General features: G+C 44.8%; 1 protein-coding gene across 2 annotated transcripts in view; it reads right to left on the reverse strand.

Moving 5' to 3' along the window:
* The window catches only part of ECSIT (ECSIT signaling integrator), a 113,699-nt gene that overhangs the window by 18,128 nt on the left and 69,858 nt on the right, over positions 1-25,713 (reverse strand). The window contains exons 5-7 of one of the 2 annotated variants that reach the window (XM_078684294.1): positions 10,597-10,657; positions 9,830-9,978; positions 7,205-7,310 (exon numbers count right to left, since the gene is read on the reverse strand). In XM_078684294.1, the coding sequence (XP_078540420.1) occupies positions 7,205-7,310; positions 9,830-9,978; positions 10,597-10,657 (316 nt within the window). Of the gene's footprint in view, positions 1-7,204; positions 7,330-9,829; positions 9,979-10,596; positions 10,658-25,713 lie in introns of both variants that reach the window. The other variant, XM_078684304.1, reaches the window with a different exon arrangement.

A 25,713-nucleotide genomic window follows, 5' to 3' on the forward strand; every position in this document is an offset into this window, starting at 1 on the left:
CAACCTGGTGATAAGAATCATTCCTGGGGCGGTGGGTTTCACTTACCTTACTTTTAACAAAGGTGACACAGTACCTATCGCTTACAAGTCACACTTGTCAACTTCGGCTGAAATACTGTTTTCCACTGTGGTAAAAGTTGACAGCAGTGCAAATGGCGATTCTCAAGGAACGTGCACTGTCACAGGGAAAACGCATGTTGGTTGTTACCCCGTAACGTGCACTAGAGGCAGTGACAAAAGCCAGTATACCAAATTCTACAGCTTTGCACCCCCGGTGGATACAATGGGCTGCATCATTGACATCTCCGGAAGTCACGTTTATTTTTGATGCCTCCTTACAGTCACAAGAGTTTTTGCAGTATGATTTCGTTCATCCTGCGCCATTGACTATGCGACCTTTGGAGGATTTCCATTGTATCATTTACACTGATGGTTCAGCGCAAGTTGCGCATGGGTCTAAGCACGCATAAGTCTCAGCTTGCGCCATTGTGGTAGGTACCATGGTGAATGATAAATTCAAGTCCATAGTCGTGCATACGCAGACTTTAGTTGACTGTACCACACAATTGGCAGAGCTCTGATGCTTGTGTTGGAGTACGAGTGATTCTTACTACTGTGTCCAGTCTTACAATGAAAACCTGTTCTTTTGGATTCAGAATGATTTTCATGATTCCAAAGGTAGCAAGATAAAACATAAAATGATCTGGGTTCGAGTGGCTGAGCTTAAAGAGCAGTTGCCACTCGCGTATGTAATTCATACTCTCGGTCATCAGCGCGTGGGAGTTCACGCTGTTGGCAATAATATGGCAGATGAGGCCGCAAAATCAGCAGTATGAACATATTTGGTTGCAGCAGTTACACGTTCCAAAAGTAAGATTGATAATGATGATGACTGATGATGCCGCAACTGAGAAGGGAAGTAAATATCCTAAGGGGTTCCCTTCAATGTATTCATATCACTTAAGTCCTGATAAAGTTCCTTATGTGAAAATACCGGACGTTGGTGAAAGATTGATTCCCAACGCGGACCACAGGTCCACACTGATTACAGCTGCCTAAGAAGGTGTTGCGTCTGCGCATGCAGGCGTTTCGGCTACTGTATCTCAGTTGCAACAACGTTTCTGGTGGCGGGGACTGTACAAACAGACGCGCGATTATGTCCTTCAATGTGACATTTGCCTGCAGATTAAGCCTTCGACTACTACGCGTCCGCCCCAGACACAGTTGTACATTTCTAATAGACCACTTAGTTCTGTTTATTTAGATCACTGCGGTCCTTTTTCCTCTGATACTGCGTATAAGTATATCTTAGTTGCAGTTGATTCATGCACACGCTTTGTGTGGGTGTGGCCACACCGCAGCGCTGATTCGCGAACTGTCATAAGAGACTTGTGTATCTTTGTAGGGATTTTTACCTGTGGAACCTTCCATTCGGATCAGGGTCCTGCTTTCGCCTCTAAGGCGTATAAGGATGTCATGATTTCGTTGGGGGTCCAAGTCAAGTTTTCATCTCCATACAGACCTGAGGGTAATAGTGTTGTGGAACGAATGAACCGAGATTTAAAGCAGTCTTTGACAGCTATGGTTATAGGCACTGGCAGGAATTGGCTGGCCCACCTCAATAGCGTGCAGCGCGCCCTTAACAATCTCCCTAAAAGATCTCTGGGTGGGCGGACCCCATACGAAATGCTCTTTCGTATCAAGATGTTCGTCCCGGACCTTGACGGTCTAGACCAGGCGGCGGTTGCTGCCTCCTTTGACGTAGATGAACATTGTAATGTTTTTCAGGATCTACAAAAGACGAGAGACAGTCTTGCAAAGGAACACTTGCCCTCAACATCTGATGCTGCGTTGCAGATTCCGGCAGTTGGCTGGCTACCCCAAGTTGGAGAACTGGTTCGAGAGAAGATCGAAAACAAGAAAGAATTTGGTCCCTCATATCGAGCTCCGGTTCCAGTGCTTGGCGTGAAGGGCACAAGAACAGTCATTTTACCACCACTTCCAGGTCGTAAGGAAAAAAGGTACATCTCCATTGACAATGTCAAACTAAACAGAGTGGCCGATTCTTCCTAGTATGACACCGGCAGTCTCATGTCCATCGATTTTGAGAAATTCTGTTTTGGCCCCGGCTCTTAACCCCAGGCCTGATGCTGCCGTCGAGATGCCTGCCGTTTCAAGTCCTTTATTGAGTTCACCACCTGATGCTCACCTTGATGAGACTGAATATACTTACCCCACTGACTTATCGATGCCAGATTTGCATACTTGTAGGGCTACTGAATCCAGATTTTCATTTGACATTGACTCTCACACATCAAAGACCCCTTCAAAGATTTCTGTTTTTGCAACATGGTTTAAAAAACATTTTTTGATTCCTCCTTGGACCTACATTTGGTTGGTGCTTTTTTCGATTTACCTGTTCGTGTCAATTGGATTTGTGGTGTATTTTTTCCACCTTGTCAACGGACATTATGTTGAAGAGAGAACATGCATTTGACATAATAATGGAACATTGGCTCCCCATTCCTTATCACACAGATTGAAGAGGGACCTGGCTTTTGTTAACATCACTGCTTGGCCCGACTTAGATGGGATTGTGTGGGATGCTATTAGATTTCAAATCCACGGGCCCACAGAGGTTATAAATGTCCCAAATGTCCTATGGGTTTCTATGGGGGATGTGATTAAACAAAATATACGTTCTGATGATTGGGATGTTCAGGCAGTAGAAGCTTTGTTTTCAGATTTGCAATATTATACTCCCTTTGATGCTGACTATCTGTATCTAGATTCCGCGAATTATGGTGATTTGTTTTGTTACCAACACTTTGGCAATCACTACCTGCATAAAGCTAATACCAGGAGGAATACTGTTAATTATACACAATGGGAACATTGTCCTGCTCCTGCACAAGGCAGTTCTGCTTCTCTTTTAAAGAGATTCACTTATTTTACTGATTTTAATCAGACAAATCCCAATGCATTTTATTTTAAAATGACCGAAAAGTACACTTCCAAGGTTAGACTTACCCACACAAAATTATTGTATTCCAAGTCCTTTTTAGACCAATTGGCTGTTGGGGGCTACGAACTGTGGAAAGATACTATTGATCTCAAATCTGTTTGGGGTTCTAAAGATTGGCAAGTGCAAAGCACAGAGGCTTTGCATCGTGCATGCCTCATCCCGAACCATATGTTGTTTTTAAAGTCTACAATTTCACAAACAACTTGCTTTGGATTGGCTACTACTAAAAAATTAAATGCTCCTTCTTTTCCTGAATTAGAAGAATATTCCGGTTGGAATAATTATACCAAGTTTTCCATCAGAGAATTACAGACTCTGTTACTGAATTCTTCCTTTAACATATCCAGTTTGGATCCTAAGGGTTGGTTGCTGTGGCACAAAAGTGCTGATTCTTGCCAGTATCGTTTTCTGGGTTTAGCTTAAGGCTACATACAGGTCAGGGTGGATCCCCGTTTTGAAAGTGGCCATTCTGTGACTACCTATTCTGTAGGCAAATTATGTCAGAGTTGGCTCAAACATTCCACTTTGGCGTCAGTTAAGATGCATTTATCTAAATTGACTGACGATGTTGATTTGAATGATTTTGTGAAAGGCACGGCTTCCGGCAGATCTAAAAGATGGATATATGCTATTTACAACAAAGTTTGGAAACTGTCCCAAATTGAGGCGGCTTCCCGCATTAGAGCTATAGATCAAGCAAATTTAGAAAAAGTGCTAGCAGTTGTGGATAACAGCATTAACACGCTTTCTTCCCGCATTTACACATTAGATAATATTGTTTCATCTGTTGTTGATATTGTGCAAGAAGATGTGTCTGTTTTGTACCATGGTCAAAATCAATTGCGTTCCATTACGCAGTTTGCCTGGACCTTGCAGACCCTAAAATCTGGGAAAGTGCCTTGGCACTACATGAATACTTCATCATTATTTGACCCGTTTAATTTGACTGAAAAGCAACATTTTATGTCAATGAAAGATGCAACTTTTTCTATGTTACACATTGAAAAGTAAGAACCGTTACCATTTTCAGTGGCTGAGACAAATTCGGCAACGTGGCTTATCCACGGATTGATAACTTTACCTTTTCCACTTTTCAAGTTCGAGGCCTGTATGAAGAGCTATGCAATAGGCAGATATGAACCTCTGGGCACCGCTTATCTTCATGAAGCTTGGTCACTACCATTTACCTATAGGTGCCTTAGGAGGGAAAAGAGGTTTACTTAAATGGTGAGGATTGCAATACAACACCAGATCACTCCTTAATGTGTAGGAATATCCAATTACATGGCTGTTGTAACCAGAACGAGACACATTTAGCATGTATTTTAAAAGGTACACCAGCACCTGCTATCATACCCACATTCACATTACTGGCAAACGGGAATTATTTACTTTTAAATAATGAAGATTGTTGTGGGATGGTAGCCGGAATTCCTTCCGTGGTTACAGTCAGTGAGCGTGTAGTTTGTTGTAAAAATGTAATGTTCCCTCTTCCGCATGGGAAGCTTGAGGTTTCCATCTGGCCGACGATTCCGACCTTGAAAGCCGAGTTCAACAAGATGAATCATATAAGAGCTCTATTGTCTCAGAAAGAAGTCGCCCTCACATCTGCTCGTGAAACATTTGTCCTTCACGTGGCAAACACCCGCACAGAGGTGCATGTTTTATTAAATATGGATTTGCCCTTGCATTTCGGTGAGTTAATTCACACTATCTTTAAGGCATCCTCCATCACGGGGCTGGCTCACTTTTTTAAAGTTGTTAGCAGTGGCCTTGTGACTTCTTTTCAAACTATATTTGGTGTGTTACCGGCATTTTTTCATTCAATTTTTTCCAGCCTGTTTGGTGGATTTCCCTTAATGCTTGCTCTCGTTGCTGGCGTACTTCTGTTGTTTTGTTTAGTTCAAAATGGATGCACGTCCTGTGTTGCGAGAAGATCTGTCACAACTGTTGCTGCTCCGCAACCGAATGCTTGAATATTATGGAGCGCTGCCTCTTGCTACATTGAGTGCAGTTTATGGATTTTCGTTTTGATTTTCCTTCTTTACATGCGTCCAGCCTGTCTTTCATTGCCTGAGTTGAGATTTCGACTTGGCCCTGGATTTGTGTCTCTGCAATATGGTGTCTCCCAATGCGGATTATGATCAGCTTATGAGCCCCTTAGTTGCTCATGAATTGCTTTGTTCTGACGGAGGGATTATGGCCTTTGCAGCGATGTATGGAGTCCTGGGACATTGGAATGTTTTCGCAGCGGCGCAAGATTTTTTGGCACGCAGCTTCCTTGAAGACACACCGAGTTGCCCTCTGATGATGTTAGAGGCTCCAGTAATTGAGGAACATGTATGTTCTTTCCCATGGCTGAACTGGATGGCTGAACTGTTTTCAGATGAGGACAGTGACTTCCTATGGGAGGCTGTTGCTACATATTTTGCATATACATTGTTGGAGTGAGATGTGTTATTGCTTCTCTCTCTCTCACATGGCCGAAGTCCCATGTTGGACATCGGATATATTTTTGGGGAAAATTGTTTTTCTCAATTTCATTTTTTTCCACCCAGCCCTATTGGCTTCCATATTTCCGTGGCTAAAATTGAAAATGTATAGAGTTTGTTCCCGTTTTTTCACTGTGGCAATTTGAACTTGATTCTGACTGTCGTTCTTGAACTCTGCTTTCCAAAATTGCCCCTTTTTCTTTTCCGTGCTCAAGGGAGGGTGTCATGGGGATGAGCCTTGCCTTTACACTGTGTTAAGTTGACATGAGCTTATTAGAAGTTTAAACACCATTTTCCCTTTCTGCTGCCTTTGCACATGGCACACATTATTATAAATGTTTAGAGTTTAGCAGCATGTTTTGCTTCACACAAGAATAATATGTTTTTCTATAGTAGCAGCCTTGCTTGGTAAGCTTTGTCTGAACAGTGAGTGCCGAGGCCTTCAAGGTTATTTCAACACAGTGGTTGTTGTTCGGACTGATCAGCGCACGTTCTAGACATAACATATATGCAGCTGTGGCCACCTCTGATTTTGGCTTGTTTAATAATGCAGTGCGTAGGCATGATCACACACACTTGGAGAGCATTTGCATGCAGAGAGCTGGTGCAGAAACTGATGTGATCCAATTCTGCTAGAACCAGAGGTATGGGGCAGCCCTTTTAATCCCAAGAGACCTTCTGTAGATATAAAATAACCTACTAGCAAGGGAGGGTGAGATATAGGTGTATTCTAACCTGTTTTCCATTTAGCATTATAACATGCTTTCTCCCTTTGTATTTTATGGAATAATAACTATGCTGATAATCTTGTTGCTTATAATATGTCTGCTTGTATTAGCTAAGATCCTGCGCCTGAGAATACGGCATTAGAAATAAATATTTCAAACTTGCACGTGTCTCAATTTACTCCCCGTTTTGGACTGGTATGAGAGTATAAAGTGTTCATGTGTTCCACATTGCCTGAGGTATTCTAAGTTCCATGTTCTGGGTTGTCTAATCATTGGGGTTATGGAAGAACCAATGAGACACTGATTGCTAGTCTGGTAGGGGATTTTGGCTACTAAGGTGAGTTTTGGTACACCCTAATTCACTGAGGTTCCAAGTCTCTATGCACAGTTCTGTGTATGAGCAGAACCCCTGCTACAGGATAGAACAGATCAAGATTTCCACATTATGTATCAAATATTCACAGCGGACATGATAGAATCTTAAGGTATCTGCACTAGGCAACCTTCTGGCATTGAATTGCTTTATATTGTAGGCTGCAAGGTATAGGTGGGCTATTCACAACCAACATGGACATCTTGTGAATTTTCTACTGAGTTTCATTCTCTTCACTTAGAACAATGCAAGAAATCTGGAACGTGAGAGCTACTCAGTTAGGGCAGATTGACATCTATGGACTGGGAGACCTACTTGACTAGAAAAAGGAGAGCTTACTATCTGGGGAATGGATAAGCCTTACACCGACAACTTAGGAACTCAATGGAAGGGAGCTTGTCTTCATTGCATGGGACATCTCAGACCTTTCTCACTCCTCAAATGGGATAACTTAAGAATTCTGGAATATGTGAGCTATTCAAACCCACCATGGGAGAACATGAGGTTGCTAGCCTGGGTGAAGTATGAACACATGACAAGGGGCACCTCGCAATCCCTTGGGTGAGTACAAGCAGCAGGTGGTTACCTTCATTTATATCAAAGTCATCATCATCACCAAGGTCCCGCTCCAACTGCAAGTCTAGCACAATCGGGTAATATAGGCTTCGCTCTGGATCCAACACTTTTTCTCTCTAGGGAATCAGAGAAGAGCTGCAATTAGAAGAGGAGATGTAGGAGAGGGAGAGAGTGTAGAGACTGGAGGCATGCAGATATTATAAGGGACATTTGGATTTGCTGCACAGGATAGGAGCAGTTATGTTATGGTTTTATGGTGAAAGACAGATCCAGGGCACAGGCATTGCATGTATAAGAAGATGGTGGGAGGACTATGGCTCTTGTGTGACACTGAAGCAGACCAGCCATAAGTATTTTTACCTAAAAATTAAGCCCACATATGACAACAAGCATTGGCAAAGCCAATAGGTCGCGCCTATGCAAGAGCTATTGGCTTTGCTAATTCGTTTAAGACCTTGTACCAGTGTGGCTGCTTTTCAGCATAGCTAAAAATTAGTGGCGTAGAGTGGAATGTCACAGAATGTTGTAGAGTGGCATAGTGTTGTGGCACTGAGTGTTGTAGAGACGAGGGGCGTGAGGGGAGGGGTATAGAGTAGAGAGACGTGGCACAGTGGAGTAGAGTGTTGTAAAGTAGAGACGCGTAGAGTGGAGTTCAGTATCAAAGAGTGGCATAGAGTGGTGTGGACTGGCAGAGTGGAGCAGAGTGTTGTAGAGTGTCGGAGTGGAGTGGAGTGGCGTAGCTTGGAGTGGTGTAGAGCATGGTAGATTGGAGTGATGTATAATGTGGTAGAGTGAAGTAGAATGGAGTAGAGTGGATTGTCGTAGGGTAGAGTGGCCTAGAGTGAAATGGCATAGAGTATTGTAGAGTATAGTGGCACAGAGTGGAGTAGAGTTGCATGGAGTAGAGTGAAGTAGAGCCTTGTTGAGTGGAGAGGCATAGAGCGGAGAGGCACAGAGTGGAGCAGAGTATTATAGAGTAGAGCACAGTGTTGGAGTGGCGCAGAATGGAGTGGCATAGAGTAGTATAGTGTCAGAGTGGACGGTTGCAGAGTGTTGTAGATTGAAGTGGCGTGGAGAGGACTGGCAGAGTGTTGTAAAGTGTCAGAGGAGAGTGGTGCAGAGTGTAGCAGCATAGAGTGGAAGTGCATTGAGAGATGGGATGTTAAGAGGAGGGGAGGTGAGAGAAGGGCGTAGAGTGAAGTGTGGAGTGTCGTGAGGTGCCATAGAGTGGCATAGTGTTGTAGAGTGGAGTGACGCAGAATAGACGGGTTTAAAGTGGCACAGCACAAAGTGGAATAAAGTGTTGTAGAGTGGAGTAAAGTGTCAGAGTGGTGTGGAGCAGTGTGGAGTAGAGTAGAGCGGCGCAGAGTGGAGTAAAGTGGCATAGATACGAGTGGCCTAGAATGCCGTCGAGTGGAGTGATGTAGTGTGAAGTAGAGTGGCCTAAGTGAAGTGGTGTAGAGTGTCAGAGAGTCGTAGAGTGTCAGAGTGTAGCAGCGTGGAGTAACACAGAGTGGAGTGGCCTAGAGTGAAGTGGCATGAGTGGAGTAGTCTCGTATAGTGAAGTAGATTGTTGTAGAGTGGCGTAGCATAGAGTGGAGTGGCATAGTATATAGGGGAGTATAGTGCCATACAGTGTCGTGGACTATAGTAGTGTTGTAGATTAGAGTAGAGTGTTGTAGAGTGGAGTGCAGTAGAGTGGAGTATGCATGGTGTGTGGTTGAGCACCGCCATCACAGACACATTTCCAAGGGAAATGACCATTACAATTGTACAGACACAAACTATAATGTGTGGAAATGGCATCACCGAGTGAACTGAATTGTTGTGATCATATTAAAATATTTGTTTCCACTAAATTACAAACAAAAATGCTTCATTAGTGCTGTCCTAATTATGATATATTCTGAAATATTTGCAATAGTTCATTTACAGACAGTTAAATGTTGTTGTGGGCTAGAAAAAAATATCATCCTACAGCCTTTGCTCCAGCACACCTCCAGTACCGAGCAAGATTGTCACATAAATCCGCTCAGTTTGAAGTCAGAGAAACAAAAGTGAACACCAAGGTCCCTCGGGAAGACAGAACCTGACACCTGACCTTTGTCTTTGAGTGCACTGCAAATGTGACAAGATAAGGATAAAATGTAAAAGCCTGTTTACTGAAAGCGAGCACTTGTGGAAGAATACAAGGAGTGAGTCAAATGGGTGGTAAACAGGTTATGCTCCGCGGGCGTAACAAAGGCAATATGGACAGCCTAAAACAGATAAAGCCAGCAAATAGAAAGCAAGTAATGTGATTACAAACCACAAAGCCACTGGTAAGCAATGGGCGGAATGCATTCTCAGGGAAGGTTCCAGAATGTCCCAAAGAAGTATTTGAAAACAAGACAGCTGCACTGCCTGGTAGGGTTCGATCTTAAAACGAATAACAGCAACATTTGAGCACCCATTTTCTCAAACTGCTTCACGTATATGGGTGTCTCAATGTTATGTTAACCAGACAGGGCTGCTTCTCTTTCTTTCCTGGCGTGACTAGCACTCAATACCAGTTTCCCAGTGATGGAACAAAGTTGCAGAGATTGTGAGAGGCCAACATTTTTGAGACCCTGAAATGAAACTAGTAGTTCTTCACCTGCTCCTCTGGTGGTAAAGGGTCAGCTCGGAGGACGTAGTAAAACACACGGGTGGCTTTTAGCCACAGCGGGAAGGGTCCCTCCACCACAACAGGCCTTTCAGGGTTGTGCTGAGCCAGGAGGTCCTGCTGGTTCGAGCTCTGGATGCCTGAAAGTTAAAAACATTAGTTGGTCTCATGAAAAACAACATGTAAATGTGTTGCCACTTTGAACTCGACGTGTTCCAGTAAAAGGCGCGTGGTGGGCATTTAGCACTGTGACAAGATTTCAGAGGTGTGGGACCTGCACAGAAGTCATTTGAATAGAAAACACAGCGTAGAAATTGACATGGGAACATGGCAAGGAAGACAGACAGAAGGGAAACTAAACATTTCAGACCCTGTAATCATAAGAGACCATAAAAAAGGGCCAGTTTATCTGTGCTCCTTTGGATCACGTTGAGGGCCCCAGTAACCTTTGGAAATGTATATAGATACGTGCTGCGAGAACCCAGGAATAGCACTGGTGTTTAATGTCTGAAATGCGTATGTGTATTGGCATAGGAATAGAAGTTAGTATTTCAGGTCAGGAACAATCAGTTCTGACCGACGTAAGCGAGGGTCCTAGTTCGGGATCAACAGAAGCTACAGCAGGCAACAAGTGTGTGGGTCAAGTAATGAAAAGCCTGAGGCGCTGAGTCTGAGCTTTGAGCACCCTGCCAAAGCTGTGTTTGGGACCCAGGTACACATCCCTTCGAAACATCCAAAGACCTCCAGCAGGGGCGCACCTATAATGTATGGCAGCTTCCTGTCTTCATCCTGTTCAGAAAACTCTTCCGATGACGCCATCTGCAGGAACAAACAGCAACATCACTTATTGCAGTTTTAAAGCAACCCACACCAGGCTTCTACACCCAATGCACAGTGACGCCATGAGCCACCAATCAATTCACCCCATTGATTGACACTGCTGATCGGCCTTCTTTAAAGGCAATGGCAGGAACTAAAAATGTGAATACAAAAGTAGCCTTAAAGCCAGTAAAAGCTCACTGAATTGCTCATTGCTATTTACTGCAGGTGACTTATTCTAATAACATATTCTAATAAGATAACTCAGTTGGATAATGTGCCTGGCTCAACAGTCTGCAGTAAGCCTGCAGAACACAAGGCTACATCATTTAAAACAAGGATATGTACAAGGCTACATCATTAAAACAAGGGCATGTTTAATATAAGGCATGTGATAAAAAGAGACATTGCATTAATTGAATACAGTTTGGTTGTTGGGTCATCTTTGCCAAATATCATTTTGCTTACTGGAATGGGGTCCCCATGGTGATTCCATGTTGTTTTATTTATATTTGTTTATTAACTTACAAGTGAGAACAGTGACAGTTAAACACACTTAAAAGCTATTACGTTGTGCACAATACTCGGCATGCAGGACAGAGTGTTTCCCTTCTTACATTTCTAATAAAGAACTAATAAGAAATGTAAACTTGACAAACAAACATTACCTCCTGCAAACATTTAGGAGCTGGTTTTCTATTGCAGCTATGTCCAGTGGGATGTAATCCCAGCACCAATTTGGGGTGGTCCTGTATCTCTAGTGTGTTCTCCCCAGGATTAGGTGACAGTGCCATCTTGTGCCAAATAAACCCTGATGGGACACATATGTCCTTGGGCCTAGTGGTGAAGGGTCGCAGTGTTGCGTATGCCATCATTTTGTCACTGCACATAGCTAGGTCCTTCAACCAGTCATTTATTTTGGGAAAGTCACTCTTGCACCAATTCATTGCAACTCTGAAATGCGCCAGCAAGAGCGAAATTGCCGTGTATCACCTGGTCCCAAACTGGGCCCATCAAGCCTCCAGACCTGCCACAGTCAACACTGGTAATCGCCAGTTTTCAAAATTGAGAGTGAGGGGGTAGGGCTTCATTACATTGAGCTGCATGACAGTGTGGGCAATGATGCAGCCTGGAAGGGTCAGGGTCTATCATATGTTTCCTTTTAGGCATGAAATATGCTTGCGGTGGGGCTTAATCCCACTTGAGCTGCCTGATAACACGGGCAATAATGCGGCCTGGCAGCGTCTACTGGATGTTGCTTTTCAGGTATGAAGTATGCCTGCTGTAGATATTTGGAATGAAGTAGTGTTTGCCTATCATTTATGGAGACAACTCGGTCTGCATGCAGCAATATTCCCATTTTACATTAGTCAGTTATACCTCAAAAACCACAATTTCCCAGGTCTGTTTGCTCTGCTTGGAACCAGCAGTTCTGAGAGCAGAAACCAGTGAGAAAGGTTTAGACACCCACCTTGTGGAATCTGGGGGATCTGATTTACTGTGTCAGGGACCAAAATCCTGAGGTTCCCCAGGGATCATCTCTCCCGCAGTAAGTCTCAGTCTACCCAGAGGAGTAGGGTCACAACTGGGCTTGTATTGGTCCAGCGTGAGACGATTACCTTCCACACAGAGGTGGTCCATTTTAGTTATACCAGCCTTGGCCAGAGTTTGCAACACCTTGCACTCTTTGGTGAGTGGAAGGATTGGGTTTTGACTCACAGGTATCACTGGTGAATATAGGAAGTTTATACCGGATTTTAAGCTCATGGTCTGGTACGCAAAATAGGTGGGGGCCATAGTGACTATGTCCACCACAGGTTGCAACAATATATATGGCAGTAGGGACTCCAAGGGAACCCTATCAGTTTGTTTTCTCTCTGGTATAGGGCGATCGTAGCTTAGTGTCCGGGAGATACATATATCTATTTAGCAAAATGGCTCTAGGACACTAAAAAATACGTTTCCAGATCTGGGACCATGAACCCACCTCTATCATAAGGGAGGGAGTCTCATAACATCCTAACTGATCATTGGCTGTCTATCTGCCCAAACCTGCCAGGTCAGCAATGTTAAGTGTCTGGAAAAAAAATCACTTTTTTCGAGGCATAGAAATGCTCATGAACAGGTAAAGAAATGTTGGGAGCACTGCCATTTTTAGGATGAGCCTACCAGACAGGTTGCGAAAGACATTGTGGGCTGACTGAGAACATGCGGGGGCTTTGAGCCAGCCAACTGCTTTGGTTGGCTTTCTCGTCACTTTCATTTGCCTACCTCTTATTCATATCCCAGCTCGACAACCTTGTGTTTGTCCCTCGGATTAAGAATATGCTCTTTACCATCTCTTTTGAAAGGCTGTCTTCTGTGTGCATGCTGAACACTATCTACAAATATGATTTGTTTTTATTTACCTTTCTGTTGTATATATATTGTATGTATATGTCTGACATTTTGGAGGGTAAACTCACGAGTCTGCATGCCCTGGCGTACACGTCAACCAAGGTGTGCCTGAGCATGAGACAATACAATATCAAGGGGTCAGAATTATCCCCTAACAGAAAAACAATTGCGCTTTTTTGGCTAGTATTTGGAGTGCCGGGCAACTGCAGAGAAATTATTTAACATTCTTCCACCTTGTCCATGTAATTGTTTACAATGTGACAGTTGCAGACACATAAGCAAAAAAGTCAACACACAACATGTGGACCAATAAAGAGCAATATAAAGACACTAGTACCATCTACCTTGGGTCAACTACTGTGGGCAGCAGCAAAAAAGGCAACATGAAGGAGTCTTGTAATCAGAAACACTGTGAGAGTCAATTGGGAAAGAAGGCTTGAACAGGTCAAGTTGGACCATACATTAAGACATTTGTCTAAACAATATTGATAGCCATTCGGACGCACTGCGGACCCCCCCAGTTCTTCCTAAATATGTTTTTCATCACCAAGGCTTATCAAGTTCTAACAAAACGTAGATGGTGGCATTTTGAGAGGAATGGAAGGGGGATGAGGGAAAGTGGACAGGCTGTTGGCACTATAAGTACAGCAGAGAGAGGCACAGAGATGTGGAATATGAGATGGGAGTGGATATTTACTGACTCACCCCATGGATATTATGGAATCCTTTGCTAGATAGTATAGGCATCTCTATAGCTCTGTTCAACCCCAACCACAATACTGGGAGGAGGGCGTTCTGCAATGGCTACTACAGCTGTCTAAACTTTCCATCAAGTGCAGATCCCTGATCATGGGTGAAATCACGGTTGGTGAGATTAACTTGCCCATCAAGAAACTTTCGACGTGCAAATCTCCAGAGAGGTCAATTTTCCACAGGGATTTCACAAAATTGGAGCCACACACTTAGTGCCAGTGCAATTTGTAATCTTTAAAGAGGCAGAGGCATCTTGATCTTTGAATCAATTGTGAGGTGCTATTGAGCCCCTTCTATGCTGCTTTTCCATTGGTGGACTGTTTAATGAACTGTTTATTCCTTTCCTGTGTGGCAAGCCTGGGCTACTTTCACCTATTCTGTGGACCACTGCTACGCTAGTTTCTTCTCTGGACAGTCTGTTGTTGCTGCCGATTCTGTGCCTCTGTAACAGGTTTGTGACTGTGTTGACAGGTCTGTACGTTCTGGAACGTTTTCTGCTACTTATGGTTTCTTTGCTGTGAGACTGATGGGATTAGAGTGGAGTGTGCAGTCATGCACTAGGCTATTCCACAGAGGTAACCAAAGCGTTTAGCAGCTGGCATGGAGGTAGTTAACATTTTCTCAGACTTCAATGAAGTCTGTCCTTACTTGGCTACTATCTGTTCCACAACAAGGGTCTGACTGTGCTTCTGTCTATAATGGGTGACTGCTGTAGTGAATGTCTGTGCAGGAGATGGTGTTTGCCATGGCTGGGACTGGCACCCTTGGTTGCTGGTGATGGGAGAATGTGAGAGGTGGAACCTTGGGGCTCAGCGGCAACTGTTTGCTTGTGTCTGAGGACAAAGGATGGCTACTGGATGCCCACCTGGTTAGGGCCTTATTGTGTAATGGTCTGCAACACTGGGCGTGTCTGCCTGTTTTGGGTGTGCATGGTGTGCACTGTGCCCCCACGGGTTTGTTATTGTGCCCTCTTTTTCTCTGGGTCTCTAATGTCAGTGAGCAATGAGCAGCTTCCCTGCGCTAGGCAACATTGCCAGGTGAGGACTGGGATTTCCATTCCCCCTGTCATGTGCAGTTTTTCTTCCCACTGCCTTCCCTTTATAGGACATCGCCACCAGTCTTCCCGTGCTCCTCCAGCTGTGTGAATGACCGGTTTTACAAATGAATACCGTTAGCCAAGAAGGGTTTATATTTTTCTTTGCTTTCCTCTCCCTCCATTTCCCTCCTCAAGTCCTCTTGTGAGAAATGAGGCAGAAATGGAACCCATGTAGAAATTAAGTTAGGTAAAGGAATTAGCTTTCTGATTTTTGGTGTGCCTCTCTGTCAGTGCAGGTTCTGGAAGGTGCAAGGCAGAGCAAGAGGTAAGAAAAGGACTTTCTCAGTATAATGGTATGGGAAACAATGTCTGACAAAGTTGAGGGTGTATGTTGCTTCTCTTTTCAGGGGGTGGGCTTGGCAGCGAGACATAAGTGTGGTGTGGGACTTCTGCTGCCAATGGGAATTTATAACCATCCTCAGCATGGATGTCATGTTCGCTGCGGGGTTTCTCTTTTTTATTTAGGAGAATAGGGCGAGGTTGCACATCCGCACCTATCTGCTTGCAGTGGCTTTAGCTGTGTGTTGATGAAGATTTATAGTTAAATATACACCAAAATAATATATTGAGTGGATTTTCGGCAGCCCCTTGCTCAAGATTAGATGTCTTTCTTTTATACCTCAGTTCCCTGCTTCCTAATCAACGGCTTTCCTCCCTATTCATGAGTTAGTCCTACCTATGGGTCGTTTTATCTTTACTAAGTTTCTAATTTGAGAAGTTGTATCCTTCCACTGACAACATCAAGGAACACTTTTTAGTTAGTGTTTTAGTAGTCCATGGGAATGCATTTATTTTCTTGTTTTCTCGCTCATCCATTCATTTCCCCTTAGCATTCCCGCTCTCTCTGTAATAAAATAGCTGAAGTAAGTGTCCGGCAGCTGGACATTGCTGCTGGGTCACTCAGTTATTTTTCTTTCTGTAGCATCACAGGCATTACGCTTTCTTCAATTTACTGTTCTAAAATGAAGGTCAGCCATCTTGGAACACTAAATTAAAAAAACAAAAACAAAATGGCACCCAATGCATCATAAAACAAGGAAGCACTTATTTGGTGTTGGCAACCATCTAGGAATGTTTTTTCATTATTACAAAACTTGCATAATTTATAAGTCATGATACACTGTGGCCATCTTAGTATTATTTTTCTCATACACATGTAAACATTGCAAGATGGTCACCCAAGCATCGTGGCATACTCGTGGTCATTTTGGATTTGTTTTCTTTTTTGCCAATTAGGGAAATACGCATGAACAAAGCCAGCAGCTCAAGGATTGCTTGCTAAATACAAGAGCTATTGGTTTTGCCAGTGCTCATTATTAGTGCTACACAACCAGCCAAAGAGAGAGAATTTTATCCAGGACTTTATTCGGGGGCCTGGATGATCCAGTGCTGGACCATAGTTCAGTCTAACAATGGCTACCGTGTCTTTGTGCAACACCACACGTAGGTATTTGACCGAGTCTTCCACCCATCAGATTGGGAAATCCAACACAGCTTAACTGAATTCCTTGTAAGGAGATATAGTTAAATCTTATCTCTATTGATAGATATGCTGGAGAATCTGACAAAATTGACTCTCTTATTGGGGGGGGAGGAGAGGCTATCAGTTGGTCATCAGACAAATACCAGAATATAATTTGCAAACGGCAATAGGTGACCAGAGCAGAAATCGAGGCCTCTGTGTTAATGGAATTCCAGCAATTGGTGGGCTAAAGGGTATATGGCCAATACAAAAAGCAAGGGTGACAGAGGGCAGCCCAAGAAGGATGTTTGTCATATAATCAAAAAGATGGTTTAAAAAAGCTACGCTCTAGGGGAGGGACAAACACAAGAAGAGGAAGAAAAGCTTGAAGAAGTGGGATGAGGAGGATGGGACCAGTGAGTCGGAATAAATGCCTTGCAAACCCACTGGGGCAATGACTGGAACCACGGGAGACCATGGGTTTGGTGGCCTCCTAGTCTCGCGAAGATGATGGCCGTTACCTAGGGAGGATTCGCTATGTCATGAACCTGGAACAGAACACTACTGTGCTATAAGGGATGACAACTCATTCTATGCCCACCATCGGTACATTTTACTGAGAGAGTGAGAACAAGACACCACAGAAGAGCGAGGAGGAGGGGAAGGTGGTTAGTTTGTCTCTTAGAGATGGACTTGCTGCAGAAATGCGTTGGATGTTCGACTCCTAATTCTAATGGGAGAGTGAATGGCATGTACGGCGTGGCTCTCAGCCTGCCCTTTATTCACTACTATATCTATGCATCTGTACACGCATGAGACGAGGAGACCTTTGAACCATGTTGCCGTCTGATGTATTTGTATTGTATCTGCTTGATGCGTACTTGAAAACCCAATAAAATCCGTTTACAGAAAGAAAAAAAAAAGCGCATACACTTGCATGTAGTTTAAGCCAACAATGGAACACATCTTTTTGTTCAAAATATTATTTCCGTTAAACAACTATCTTTATTTGATATAAATACATAAATGCAGTTCACAGTGATGCAAGGAACATCATGACTTCTCCTCTCAGCAGAACCATTAGCTTTTCTCCTCAGTGGAAAGTAAATGTTATATATTTTGTGTAGGGTCCGAGATGGAGGGCATCAGTGATCAAGTTGCTGTAGTCATGGGATTTAATCATACTCTACATTACAACATGCTCTGTATATGGCAGTGTATAACAGGACTTTAGAGTACTGGACGCTGTTAAAGGTTTTGGTCCTTCTTAAGGTGGACGTCCATGAGACACCTTCCCTGGTACCTAGGGGCCTTAGGGAGCCTCTATTTTAAGCCCACCCTGACTTGCACAAAGGCAAAGGAGCGTATAAGTCACTCCCTACCCTCTCGCTGGAGGTGCAGTGGAGCCATAACCTTGGGCATGGGGGTGACTGCATTAGCTCCCAAAAACAAGAGGCATTTAGTACTGTTCCTTCCCAGGGGTGTTCATTGTATGCCCCCCAACCCACCATGCTCACATGTTAAAGTGTCTTCATCTGTCCCAAAATCTGGTCAAGGGCAGGGAGGTGGAATATTTAAAGTTCTTTATCTACCTTGTACATGAACTGGAGATAGTTTGCCCTTCAACATCCTAAATGGCAGGTGGCATCTTGTGATGACCCCACCATCCCCAAATCTTGACTATTGGCATGCCCGCATCTTGCTTAACAACGGGTGGAGGGTGGTAGCTATTTAGTGCCCAACGGTGGGGGTTAGGGGGATTTACGCACCCACCCACCTAGCACAAGGGTGGGGGAGATCTTTGCTCCCACTGCCTAACCCAAGGGCAGAGGGAAAGGATTTGTATTTTACCCCACTTTGCCGAACTAGCAAGGCGACATATCGCAGCCAGCTGGAGTGTGTTTTCATACCCTACGGAGATCAGTCTGTACAATAGCAAGCAACAGGATCAATGCTCTGATGTTTGCAAACATAATGAGATTACAGTAAAAATTACAGGCCACCTGGACATTTACAATGTAATTGCATTTTCTCAGCAGAGAATGGGTGTTTAAATTGAAATACAATGGCGGGTAAACGTTTGAACTTTAAACCCTCTTTCTTTGGTGTGGCCAAGATGATGGACAAGTAGGATGTGTGTTCCTGCCCCTCCGTCCTGTCGCTGTGGTCTTCGGCCGCCCATCACTTTGAACGACCTGACTGAGCCCACAGAGCCTCCTCTCACGATGGTGAGGACGTCTGTGGCTGGCTGCAACAGCAGAATCAGATCTCTGTAGTGTGTTATGGCGCCTGAGTCTGACCCTCGTTGCGGGCACTCAGAGAAGACTAATGTCCTACGGCAATGGTTTGCATATTTTTTACAGTGCCATGGGCAGAAGACATTTTTCACATTTATTGATGGTTTTTAAGGCAAAGATTCCTCCAATCCTGCTCCATGCGATTGAATCAATCCCTGTAAAGGACAAACTCTCAGAGAATTGCACAAAAATACTCATTTTGGAATTTAGAACACAGAATTTGACGTTTGCTCGTTTTATGTTGTATGAATCTTCTTCCTCTAAACGACATTAACAGCAAACTGGTCCCAGAATTTGAATAATGGAAAAACGTGTAACTTGTGTAAGCTAGGCATTCAGACCCTGGACCATGTTTTATTTGTCTGTTTTATTTGGCTTCGAGTCGTCATCGTTGGCTTTGGCCGATGTTTCTACAAAATTGTGTTAAAAATGTAGCATGAGCCCCAGACTATCTCTTTTGTCCAAAAAATGAAGAATGTGTGTAAAACTTTTGAATTATTTTAAGGAATTTATATATATATTTTAAATCTTTTACGAATTCTTTTTATTGGGTAGCTAACCCCCTCGTTTGTTATCATCTTACGAAGTATTAGTATCTCGTCCTTTCTCAAATTGTATTTTGCACACTGATTGGCTGCTATTTACTGCTATTTACACAATAGGGATATGTTGCGCTTGTTTCCCACTATGTTCTTGATGTTAACTTTAAAACTTAATTGTAGTGCGATCGTGGATGTATTTTGCACATGGACTGGCTGCTACTGAATTGCTTTTGGAACGGGTCTGGATATGTTTACTTATTCTTTTTTCTTGCTGTTAATTCCTAATTTAACTTTTTAGCCGAAATTGAAATTTGGACTGTTTTGCACATGAACTGGCTGATACTTACCGCTTTTTGCACATTTTAGGAGATGCCCTGTTATTGCCTTCTTCTTGCTGCTAATTCTAATTTTGTTCTCTTAGCTGAAACTGAACTTTGGACTTTATTTTGTATATGAACTGGCAGCTACTTAATATCCTTTGCACTCTCTAGGATATGCTTTGTTATTTAATTCCTTATGCTGCTGATTTTAAATGCTATTTTCGTTGAACTGGCTATGCGTTGCTGCTGATTATTTTATGATGGTTCGTGGAATGAGCTCTTATGTTTAGTATTTGATATATTTTGCACATACTCTTATGTGGACCTCCTAGGAGTTCCAAATCTTTAATAAAATATTGAATTGAATTGACTAAGATGGTGGCGCCCTGGTGCAGAGGACGCCGCCTGCCGCTTTCGGCCAGAAACAGACATATTGCAGCGTGCCCTCCTTACTCCGAGAACCTGCGAGCCCCCTAAAAAGCTGTAACTATATCGGCCAGCATGGGCGTAGGAAAGACTACATTTCTGGGGGGGACAGGGACAACCTTGTGGACTTTCCAGTGACCCTATACAAATCGCCCATTGTGTGAGACCGTACGCGTGTTAAATGTATACAATCGCATAGTTATGAAGAGAAATATTAAGAAAGGCAGGCAAGTAGTGGACTTGGAAGATGTACTGGCTACTCAAATGCGGTACTAAGATGATTCTTGCTCAGTTGTTAAATGGTGACAAGTACAAAGAAATGAAACTGAGGGACTTGAGACAAAATCTTCACTAGCAGTATCCTGAGCCCAGAAACCATCAGGTGTAAAACTCCACATAGTTTTAAGAGCAATAGAGAATTGTAAAACACAGAACTAGGAGAGAGTGTGTGTGAGATGCACGAAGGCTCAAACATGGTGCAGGTAACCTCTAGCCTACAGTCCACCGGTACTCTGCCATAGCCTGCCCTTGCACCCAAAATATGTAAGGGAGTGAGTACCAATTTGCCAATTCCCAGACTTAAAAATCAAATAAAAAATAGTGCAAATACTATGCTCATTGTTTGTATGATAGGTGTGACACCTGCAGGTGGACATTTTACACATTGAAGAAACACCGCTTTAAAGAATACTACTTCACAAAGCATTAATAGCCAAGAAACCAGCTAACTCTAACACCACTGGTTGACTTTCACCTGCACTATGTAATGCTAGGTTTCAAAGTCCATGCCTATAGTAGAAAACATAAAACTACAAATACCAGAATGCAAAGGGCTGCTGGCATTTATAAAATCTGTGGTCTACAAGATACACGTGGCCCGGATCACATAATGAGCCTTCTGAGCTGTCCTTCATGGCTCTCGCAGTCAGAATTGAGCAGGGGCGCAACTAGAGGCAAATTTCGGGGGGGGGCTAAGAAAAGATATAGGGGGGGGGCTGACTCTTCCAGCAATAGTTAGTGGAGATGCAGGGGCTCTAGAAGGCAGTGGCCTAACGAAACTTGAGGGGGCCTCCCTGCAAAGTACATGGAGCGGCCCCCTTCGGACTCAGTCAGGAGCTCTCCTGCCAGGGTACTGTGCTGAGGGCCCCACCTGGAGCTTGCCCCCCACCCATGCACCGTGGGGGCTTCAGGGGCGTATGTTTCGCCCTCTGGACATGAAACACAACTGTATTGATTGAGTCCTGGTTTCAGGGGTTAGAGAGCAAAATATCATGTTTATTTATTTGCGGAGAGGGCAATTATATTATCTATTATCCTCCAGCCTAGGATCCTTTTTCTTTTATCCGAATGAACCATTAATCGTTTTTGCATACTTGTAGGTCTTCTTCTAATCAAACGCCTCTAGACAATTTCTCTATCAATCTTGCTTATTTATCCTCTAATAGCATTGCCACCTTCACTTGCTCCATTATCCCTGAGTGTGTGACCAATGGTGTCCACTTTCCATGCTGTAAGATGAAGGTACAAAAGGGGCTGGTGATGGATGGAGCATCTGAACCAATCAAACACTCACACCCAGTCAAAAGATCTGGGTTTGATCCATCACCGTTCTTTAGCCCACTCTGCCACCCCAGTTCAGACATGGCTATATGCAAATCAGTCTGGCCCTGTGCCTCATGGGAACAGTCCAGCCCGAACTGCCAAGCCATGCCTTCCCTGGACCGGAAACAAGCTTCCGAGGACTGGTTTCTAGCATTCCAGCCGTCTTCAGCCCGGCTTGCTTGAATCCAGTGGCAAAGTGAGCAAGGGACTCACATCTGAGCATACCCTGCCACACTTATGGCGGCCAAAAACGGTACAAAAGGGGGTGGTGATGGACGGAGCATCTGAGCCAATCAAACACTCACACCCAGTCAAAAGATCTGGGTTTGATCCATCACCGTTCTTTAGCCCACTCTGCCACCCCAGTTCAGACATGGCTATATGCAAATCAGTCTGGCCCTGTGTCGGCCCCAACATCTTAGTTGAAGAAGGTTTAACTGTTATAACCTTTATTTTCTGGAACTCATCATGCTATTCTTTTTTTCGTAGATACTCTTGCATTTCCTTTCTCCAGCTACTGATTGTACCAAAATAATGTTGAACGTTCTTATCATTTGTTTTATGGAGTAAGGCCCCATCTTCTTTATTTTTCTGTTTTACTTGGCCCCGCACACAATACTCCAAAAATGACCAAAATGTTGTCACAAATCCTCACCCTCTCGGTGCTTGTATGTGTACAATACCTACAGAGAATTCACTGAAGGCACACATTACTCCACAGCGCATTATTAGAATGTGGCTAAGACCCACAATGGGCTTTGAGCGAAATGACCAACCCCACAGCATTTATGGGTTCTCCATCTTAAACACTTAACTTCCACCTATCATTTCCAATGGCTCTACATTGCTATCTATCAGTGTGAGCATGGCTAGTGAGCCCAAAATCAAAGTTAAAACTACCTGCTTTCTGTATATTTACCAGCGTCCCAAATTACCCCCAACTAGTGTCAGAGCCTCCATATGCCCGCTAGCATCTCTTCAAAATCCTTATTAGTATCCCTGGACTCCCCCATGATCCATGGCAGCATCATTTAGATTCCAGCAACAAAGTCACCATGTCTTCCGTCATTCATTGGTATTCTTGTCAGCAGCTCCAGTTTATGTGTCAGTATTATCACAGTCCCATGGGTCAGCTCCTGCATCATCTAGAGGCAATGCTTAGTACTTGCAACAGCCATGGTATCACTGCCAAAACATAGTGGTGTCCCCATAATCCGCTCCAGCATTAGTGGTTGCACATGCCAAGAGATTACTGCTAGATTACACCCCCTCCCCCCCCCCCAAAATAAATCCAGTGGCCATATCAGAGTTTTTCATTGGACTAACGCACACATACACAGAATACGAGGATTCCAAAAGCTAAGAACAGCGTTCAGGAAGTTGTTTATTTTTACTAAGGGAGGTAGAAGAGTGGGGACCAAGTGGTGTATCTCAGTGAAAAAAGCAAGTCTGTGTTTGCTGTCAATGCGGTCCCTCTCTCACACTGCCAGAATGGAGCTTCCCAGAGCTCCATTTTGTACTTACAGTGCATTGTCGGTGCCTCCAGCAATGAAATGCAACCAGCTCCTGAGCTCTGGAGTTTAATCTGCAGGTAGCCCGTTCGAATCTCAGCAAGATACACTCAGCCTTTGATTCTTCCAAGATCGATGAAATGAATATCGATTTCGGTTAGGCAGTAATAAGTGTGCATAGAAACCGTACACCACACCGTCCACCTGGAACATAGCGTCTAGCAAGGAATTGGCATTGTCAATGTGAATAGGAAAGAAAAACGAAAATAGAGCCTAAAATGGGTCATGAACTTTGTTCGGTTCTTGCAAAATACAGCGTTTTAGGGAAAGTGCAATGTAACCATCACATCTGGCTTCTGCGCTGAGAGTATCAAATCTCCTTTAGTACCGAAAAAAAATCACTAACTTCTCTTAATATGCTGATCTCCGTTCTAGCAAACACAATCTGAGAATGCACCATTTCTGAAAACACCCACCCACAAGATAGAGAGGGCGAGAAATGCTTATTGCTTGGGGAAGTCAAGAGGGGTTAATGCCACCCACGGACCACTCCTGCCTACTAGGCCCAGACGCAGACTCACCCGACCAGCCCGGGCTGACACGCACTAGGGGGAGAGTGGGGGGGGAGGGGGGGGGGGGGGCGGGACGACGCCCCCCAAATAAATAGTTCCCGGAGCCTCAGGGTGCTGCGCCACACAAAGAGTTGAAAAGGGCAGAGGCAGGGGGGCGAGTGGCCTCTGACGTCACCTTATGCTGTGACTATCGGGTCATTAGCGGCTCACAGACAGGTAACTGGAGAGGCGCCAGGTCAAGTGCAGGGCCATTAGGTCACGCAGCTCCGCTCGCACTTTTCTTTCGCGCGCTAAAGGCCTGCTAATCTACCTTTCAGGAGGGAGAAGGGAAATGTGTTTGTCCCCTCGTCCCCTGCGTCCCCCCCACTCCAAAATCTGGGGGGGATATGTCCCCCGCGTCCCCCACAGTTCCTACGCCCATGTCGGCCAGCCCCCAAGCCTTTTGCACCCGCTATCTCATTGGGAACGCGGTGGCTATGCGGCCTTCTCCTGCCGGCGGCTGCACTTAAGTGAGCACCTCTGCCGCACAGAGCCCCGCAAGTCCAGCTTCTAGACGGCGGGCCTAGAGCCGACGAACAGCTTGCCAGTGGAACCCTCAATCCCAGCGGCCGCCCTCACAGCGGACAATGTGCCCCCCTCTGCCAGCCAGGGCTTATGCTACTTAATTTGGACTTAATAATGGACTTTCCGGGCCAACAGCGGCAGCTCGTCAGGACCTGTAACGGATACCTGACATCGACTGAGGCTTACATTCTGTTTTAGCCCTACATTTCCAGGATGGGCACCGGGGAGCGCTGTGCCTCACTTCTGCCTGGGGGAGGCCATATCTATCACCGCAGACCCACGAATCAGCCCATGTAAAAGACATCAAGCACAGTACAGTGGCGGTCCCTGGCATACATGCCAACATTTCAGAAGAGCAAAGTGGGAAATAAAAAAAAAAAATCGGGAGAATGGGGCCTTGAATCGGGTTACTGGCATGTATAGGCTTTGGAAGTGTGCTGCTGCAGGATCGGACATTTGAAACGCAAATGCAATTTTTTTTCTTACCTTTCAGAAGCATGGATCATAATGGCAGGCAGAGAGAGGGTGATGCAAGTGTTGTACACTGGCCTGGCAGGTTGATGGAAGTGTATGCTCTTCGAGTGCCCCTTCATTGCCACTCTTTGCTGGAAGAATTAGCACTTTACACATACCAGGCCCGGTCAGCTGAAACCCCCAAGGAATCGGGTTTTTGCTTGTAGGAATCGGGAGGCGGGAGACTAGCCTTCAAATCGGTAGTCTCACGCCTGAATCGGGAGGGTTGGCATGTCTGCCCTGGGCGCAGTGGGGAGACCATCAAACACGTTACAGTTTCATGGTCCGGAGGCCTCAATCCCGAGGCGATACAGCTGGAGAATAGCTACACACCAAAAGGCTCTTCTGCTGCAAAGTAGTTGCCCCGAGCTGTCGTAGAGGAGGGGGTCGGTACTGCACCCGGCGTCTCAGCACTCGCTTTCATGGCTGAGGCACCCCGACTCAGTGAAGGGTGTGCTGGGTGAACGCTAGGCCTTGTTCGGCCCCCCCACTTGTTATTTGCAGTTTTCATCTCCTCTGACAAAAGCTTGCCCTCCACAGGGCTTTGTCTTCTTCTACAAGGACCCACTGCTTCTACCTGCGTCTCCTCTCTTCAGGCTGTAGGGCCACCGGTGAGACCTCTGCAGGGACGCACCCGAAGCAGTTCACCCTCTAAGTGCTGACATTCCCCACGTCAGGGTCCGACAAGGAAAGTGGCATCTATACCCGCAGTGATCGCTGGACCTTGCTGTCGTGCGCCATGGCTGCAGCCTGCCCTAAAAAGGACTGCAACTTGAGGGAAATGCTGGCTAAACAGAAGGGAAGTAGGTAGAAGGATGGCCCCCGTCTCTTCTCGAGCACCCACCTGATGTGGAGGATGGTGACAGACCGGTGACACGCATATTTCTGGAAGCCCTCTTTGCCTCCCTCAGGGAGGACTTGCAAATTGTGAAGAAAGACTGCTATAAGGACTTGAAGGAAGTCCGCCATGAGCTGGTGGAGAGAGGGGAGAGGGTCTCCCA

The sequence above is a fragment of the Lissotriton helveticus genome, chromosome 1_1 (assembly GCF_964261635.1).
Source record: "Lissotriton helveticus chromosome 1_1, aLisHel1.1, whole genome shotgun sequence".
Classification (NCBI taxonomy): domain Eukaryota; kingdom Metazoa; phylum Chordata; class Amphibia; order Caudata; family Salamandridae; genus Lissotriton; species Lissotriton helveticus.